Consider the following 7,351-nt stretch of genomic DNA (forward strand, 5'->3'; position numbering starts at 1 on the left):
ATTCCAATTAAAAGAATATTTTTCTTTGCACCTATATCCACTGATCTACGTCTTACTATTTTACTATAGTTTTCTGTAAGCTTTGGGTCAATCCATATGTTATATTTATTTCAAAACACCGCCCAGAAAGTCTTCTACTGCATATTTTTAAGAGATCAGCCATATAGCCAAAATGTTCTAAACACCAAGGGTTCATAAGAATGGTATTCACAAAGAGAATTTAACATTAATTCACTAATTTCCAAGCCCTCAGTCTTGTTTTTGACAATGGTTACTTCGACTAGCCAAGGTGAAAAAAAAAACTCTTGCAAATGGAATGGACAAGACGCTAATCAAAAGAAATGAAAAGATAGTAAGAGGTGCCAAAAAGAATACAAAAGTGTGACAAATAGTCCCTGTTCTCAGGGAATTCACACCTAATTAGATAACTTGACAAATATGGAACTTAGTAATCTGCTCTGAAGAGTGTCGCATGTCCACTGATGTGCTCTGATGCCTTCTGAGAAGCTGTGCATTTCATAAGGAACTTGAGGGAGGAATCATTTTCTGCCAAGGCACGCTCATCCTAGTACACAAGCATCTTTTAAAAATTCCAATTCCAAAAGCACTTCTGTTGAGTCTATGCAACAGCCCTGAAGATCCAAGCTGAGATTTTACTGGAAATAAAGAGCAATATAATGCCACCGGCAGCTACACTTCTTTGGAAGTGACACCTGGCATGGCATTGCAGTAGAAGCCAACATACCAGAGATCTGCCTTTGCTAGAATTCCAAGAGATCTAGTTTTGCAAAATAACAAAATCTACCCGCTATTTGAAAAGGTTCTTTCCGTAAGAGTTAAATTTTTCTCTTCATTGAAAGAATATCTGGGCTTTTCTTCTTTTTAAAATCTACCATCAAGGTAAAGAACTAATGTCTTCTTAGATCAAAGTTGAAAATGAAAAATTAACCACTCAATCATGGGAAAATAAATGAAAATGAAATATTTATGTACTCTGCTATCCCCAATGACTTTCTAACTACACAGCAGCAAACAAGAGCTTCTTTACAGCTGAAATGTTGAGGGATCCATGAATCTATTTTCTCCCCAAACTATCCAACTGACCATTCTATAAATGGTAGAAACCACTGATTTTTGAGGATATGAGCATTTTTCTCCCCAAACTATCATCAGCCTCATTCTTACATTTCATTTCAGTCACTGAACATCTTATTGGATACTTACAACCTGAATCACAACCTACTAATTGCTAAATAGTAAACATACGTTTAAAAATCCTTGGACCCTTATAATTTCCTCTTCCTAGATTAATATGCTTTTAAAGAAAATCAGTAGTAATTAAATCACTTGTTATGAAGTGACAGCATTTGCAACTGCCTTCAATAAAATACATTTTAGAATTTTAGAATGATACTTATGGCTAGGGAATGCTACCTATTCCTAGGGAAGAAAATGAGCGTTACAATATAATTATTAATGTGGTAAACAGAGGGATGTGGGTGTGCTTATGTTTTCGCAGCAACCTTAATCACATACAACAGCTACATAGTGGTAAGCAAAAACAGTGAGCTGTTCCAGCAAAAAGCAATGTGGAAGGTTGTTTTAGCCATGCTTTATGGAGCACATCTATAAAAGGAGGATTTCTATGTTGCACTTAACAATTACATTGTCCATTTCACCAAGATGGAATGTTTGGGTGGGAGGCTCCCCACACCCCAGTACAACTAATTATTTGAAATAGTTCATTACATTCAACTCTCAGTTGATCCTGAAAAGGCATTTGGGAGCAGGGAAAGGAATAGATAGAATGAATAAATAAACAAATAGAATGAATTAATAAACTCCACAGCTAATCTAAAGGCCCTAATTTATCCAATCATTTCCAATCAATATCCCTCAGAACTTGAGCTGGGGTTTTGCTGGTTTTCAAGTTTGATTTTCATTGACCACCTACAAACAGGGACACTGCTCCATGGGAGACTGGAGAGGGAAATAAGCATTACAGAAGACATGGGGCGTTCATAAACTGCATAATCAGTCCCTAAATAATTGAGAGTTGATTGTAATTAACTACCTACTGAAATTAACATATATATCATGCTCACAGCATACATCACTTGACGCCAAAAAAAATGAACAAGTAGGACATTGTTTTTTAAGGAATCCAACACAAGACTTAAGGTGCATTACATTCCTGCATGCCATGCCATCCCCCAAACCTTACCTAAGGAGGACATCGTCAGATAATTTACTAACCAAATTAAACCATGAAGCTTGCATCCTGTGGAATTGAATTTGTATTTCAAAATTCACCGAAAATATAGATTCACTACAAAAGAGGACATTTCTAGGACAAGAAATATCCAAAACATATTTAAAATGTAATCAAAGTATTGAGAAAGCTGTCAGAATAATTATATTTTTATATTGCTTTGAATTTATAAGGTTGATTTTTTTTAATCTCAACTATTTTTCTTGATCACCTGACCCAATACTTGTAAGGTATTCTATTTATGAAAGTTATTCAGCATTTATTGGGCATTTCTCATGTGCTAGGAATTGTCACTTGCTACTTTATCACAAACAAAAATAACCAACAATTGATCCTGTTGAATCATTTCACATAATGTTTATGCTCCCTACTCTATAAGCTAGTGGAAAATACTTCAGCAAGTACTAAAATTTACATGATACAACATACATGTATTCCAAAACACATTTTAAAGACTCACCAACAAGCAAGTCCCATCTATATAGCTCCTCATACTTTATACATCTTTAAGGTGTATGGACTGTAAACAGCTGACTATAGAGCCAGTAAATGAAATATTGTCATAACAACGGTTACTCTTTTAATTCAAAAGGATAAACAACATTTCCTAAGCATAGCTTTCTCCTTACAACCATGCTCCCTTCTGATTAGGAAAGGAAGCAAACTCTACCTTTCCTTTAAAAGGTTCAGCCAATGTTAACATTACTTAAATTCCTTCACATGAATTCCAGCTGGAAGGAGATTTTTTAATTAATCTGAGTCTTGTCTTTTTATGATTCCCAAGCACAATTTGCACCATAAATAAATAGTTTTAGCCTATTAAAGAGATTACCATAAAAATAATGTGTTGATTGAAAATTACACATCCTTTCTTTGTGCTATCTGGATTCTCTCACTTATTAACAATTATTGTCTTTAGGAACACACTCTTTCTCTCTTAATTTTATTTTTACATACGTTGTCACCCTCGCTTCTCAGCTTCCAGAAGGGATGAATATAAAACCAAGACCCTTCATTTCCTGCAGCATCCAAGGACACACGCATGGCATTCTTCTCCAGTAAAGCAGGTAATCTCTTGTTGACAGTCAGATACTTGTTGCTTTTTATATGCAGTAGCTGNAGGGAAAAAGGTATTACCACCTTTATTCTTTAATGTCCTCTGTTAATTACATGTATGGGTTTGTACATATATATTGTGCCCGTATAATACTGCTCAATGTGCAGGTTAAAGACATTATCTCATGAGCCAATGAAACCCTCATGGCCCAACCCCGCTCCTTCAGAATCTACCTTGTTAGAGCACATGGCTCAGCCCCTCACTGACCCTGCGAACATTTGCACTCCCGGTTCTTGACAAGAAACATAAGCTCCACTTGCTGGCACTTCATATTAATCAAACCTTGGTTAAGAAAAACTCTATTTATGGAGGATTGCTCAAGGGACATGCAAGCCACCCACGCCACAGGTATCATATAATCAGTCATTAGATGAAGTCCTACTTTTGGCTTGCTGCAGATTCAAGCGCTCTCCTCGTGTCCCAGGAGAGGGCTGCTCTGACAGTCCTCTGCTCTGGCATTTTGCCATTGGCCAATGACAAGACATCAGGCAATATTATTTTTGAAAACAGCTCTATGAAACACCTCATTGTAGCGTTTGCTGTAAGGAAGTTGTTAAGGCTATTATTTACTCTATTAAACAGTGTCCTCTTTATGAGAGCTCATTGGAGGAAAACTTCTCTGGTCTTCCTGGGAACATTTGTGCTTCCAGACCTTTGACTTAGTTCTATGTTCAGGACCTTCTAGGTGAGTGCTAAATATACTATGCTTCCCTTATAGCAAGGTGAGCAACGAAAAGGCTTCCAAGCAAAGCTGACCAGACTCTACAACATGGATTTTATAAACACGCCTCCCCTCTGACCTCACGTTATTCATTTAACCACTCTTTTCCCTTTGATCCAGTTGCCTTATTTATTTCTATTTTATCTTACGTGATATGTATTTTTGAAAATGCCTTACATTCTTTTGAACAAGGTGGGGCCCATATTAACAAATAACCAAGTAAAAAGCTCAAAGATCTAAGTGGAGCACAAGAAAGGAATGCAGCTGAGATAAATCAGTGTGCACACTCACTGAAGTAAATCTTTTAATAACAACTCAAGGACGATTTCCATATGAAAGTACAATATGAAAACTTTCCTCTCTCTACAAAATGAAACAATAAAGCTTCATGTGTTACATGGTAGTCCCATTAATTTTAACGGAAGATTTTACTGCAGACCTTTAGAAATGATGTTTCCCCACCTTCTTCCCTTTGATGTAATGACCTGTGCCTACATCTAGCTTAGCTCACTCCCTCACGTGTATACATCAGACTTATTCCCAAACATATAGAATACTGGGCTGAACATCAACCGAAAATATCACGATATCCACAACTGCCATGAAAGGACAAACTACTGGGGCGCCTGGGTGGCACAGCGGTTGGGCGTCTGCCTTCGGCTCAGGGCGTGATCCCGGCGTTATGGGATCGAGCCCCACATCAGGCTCCTCCGCTATGAGCCTGCTTCTTCCTCTCCCACTCCCCCTGCTTGTGTTCCCTCTCTCGCTGGCTGTCTCTATCTCTGTCAAATAAATAAACAAAATTTAAAAAAAAAAAAAAGAAAGAAAGAAAAAGAAAGGACAAACTACTGTATCCCCAAGTTTTAATGCAGCTTGACAATCCTATGCAAATGCAAATGACCTTTAAGATAGTCACTTTTTGTAAGAGAAAGTAAAGACTCACTTGTATGACATTACTGTATTTCACAATTTCTCCCAACAGTTTCTTATTCTCTGATTCATTTTGTTTTTGCTCCAGTTCTGCGGCGTGCTGTAAAATGATTATCAAATACTCAGCATAGAAACATAGGACACAGGGTACAATAATCAACAAAGAAACAAGGTCATTTTAGGAACAAAGACTATAACCATGAATAAAATAGGCTGGCTGCTTTCCTCTTGGTGCTGAAGTAGGGGGACCAACAATTAAATACATGACTATAACAGAGTATGATCATGGGCTCAATTTGACGCTGAAATGTGGCCAAAAATATCTTGGGATGCTTTTATGTTAAAAATCTCAGAGAAGTAGTAGGCTCTTCGGTCTTATAAAATTAGTTTCAGAGGGAATATTGTTAGACAAACCAAACAATGGAAAAATAGAAGGTGAATTTCAAAAGGCTCAACATAGTTTCAATTCTGAAAGTAACAGGGATTTTAATAACACAAAATTTAAGTTAATTTAAATTTGATAGCAAATTTATATTCAGCCCAAACCAGAAGCAACAACCTTTCCATTTTTTTTCTAGTCTTTGAAGAAAAAAGTTACGTACTATGCCAAGTAAAATATCACTGGATTTGAGATTCCTACAGAGATTCTGAATTGTTTCCAGTTTGATGTGAATCTTTGAATTAGTCTGGCACACCCTAAAAATTAGCGGCAGGAATGTATGAGCTCCATGCCAGGAAATGAGGGGTCACGCCCTACAACTTAAAAGTCCCTTCCACTTTCAATGTGTTGCTACATCTATTCTAAATCTCTGTGCATTGAGTGAAATCACTAAGACACAAAATAGATGGTTTGTTATTACTATTCTTGGTCTAGCCTCAGCCAGACCAATGGAAGCTTGGCCCTTACCTGTAATTTCTTCAGCAAAGCTGCCTCTGTGTGGTTCCCCTGTTTGGCTTGCTTAGCTTTCCAATATTGTTTCTGGGCAGAATATCGGTTCATAGGGCACACCTTAAAGAGGCAGTCTATGACAAAGCAACAAACAAAAACATTGTAACTAAGGTAACCAGCATTTCTTAGATTTTCCCTATAGCCTGGCCTTAGAATCTTGTAATCCCTGAGTACTCAGAAAGAACATTGAGCCCATCTCCCAGTCAACTCAAACTCCCCTATAACATCCTTTCCAAAGAATTATTTAGACTGTTTAAATACCTTCTTCTTCAATAGTTTTGGTTTTTGAAAGGCTACCATAGCTAGTGTAATTTATTAAAAAATCAAGTCGACGTAATCGTTACATTATAAGGTACTTCTTAATGATAATGGAGTACCTGGTCTTAGAAAGTGAATAGAAAAAAATTAGTGACTTTCACGACCTTACCTCACCTTGCACAATTAATTTTTTATTCCTGGTATGTATCTTTGACAGCCAAAGTGATACAAAAAGTAGAAACAATCAATCACAACAATTACACTTCAGGGGCTCGTGGGTGGCTCAGTCAGTTGAGAATCTGACTCTTGATACCAGATCAGGTCATGATCTTAGGGTCATGAGATCAAGCCCTGAATCAGGCTCCGTGCTAAGTTTGAAATTCTCTCTCTCTTCCTTTCTCTCTGCCCCTCTCCCCACTCACACTCGCTCATTCTCTGTCTCAAATAAATAAATCTTTTTTAAAATCAATCAATCAATCAACCAATCCCATTTCAGTCATCCATTCCCCAAGTTTCCACATACCTGTACTAAATATCGAGACGGGCAATCATAGTGGAATAATATAGGTAGTGATATCTCTAAGTCAGAAGCTAAATATAGTTTTTCTTTTTAATGAGGAAATTGTAATTTGACTAAACAATCCTTCCATATGCTAATGACTTTTTTGTTTGTGAAATGGACTACAATCCATAATAAAGATCAACTTCCAATATTCTATGATAAAGGAGTAGTGATGCAGAAAATCCAAACATTATCTTCATTTTTTTTCACAAAAAACCCTTAATTTAGTATGATAAATTTATTTTATTTTGGCTGATGTGTTAATATTTAGGGCCATTCTCATTTTTTAAATATGTATCACAAAAATAAAATTCAGGGGGCACTTGGGTGGCTCAGTAGGTTAAGCGTCTGCCTTCGGCTCAGGTCATGATCCCGGAGTCGTGGGATTGAGCCCTGCATCAGGCTCCCTGCTCAGTGGGGAGTCTGCTTCTCCCTCTGCCCCTTACCCCGCTCATACTCACTCTTTCTCTCTCTCAAATAAAAAAAAAAAAAATTAAAAAACAAAATAAAATAAAATCCAGTCAATTTCACTACATTCTTGA

General features: G+C 37.0%; 1 protein-coding gene across 1 annotated transcript in view; it reads right to left on the bottom strand.

Moving 5' to 3' along the window:
* ITPR2 (inositol 1,4,5-trisphosphate receptor type 2) overlaps positions 1–7,351 on the bottom strand; it is a 474,341-nt gene that overhangs the window by 375,803 nt on the left and 91,187 nt on the right. Inside the window, exons 3-5 of the mRNA XM_040642268.1 lie at positions 5,948–6,063; positions 5,054–5,140; positions 3,230–3,388 (exon numbers count right to left, since the gene is read on the bottom strand). Coding sequence (XP_040498202.1) covers positions 3,230–3,388; positions 5,054–5,140; positions 5,948–6,063 — 362 coding nt within the window. The remainder of the gene's footprint in view (positions 1–3,229; positions 3,389–5,053; positions 5,141–5,947; positions 6,064–7,351) is intronic.

This window comes from Ursus maritimus, unplaced genomic scaffold (assembly GCF_017311325.1).
Source record: "Ursus maritimus isolate PB19 unplaced genomic scaffold, ASM1731132v1 scaffold_26, whole genome shotgun sequence".
Lineage (NCBI taxonomy): Eukaryota > Metazoa > Chordata > Mammalia > Carnivora > Ursidae > Ursus > Ursus maritimus.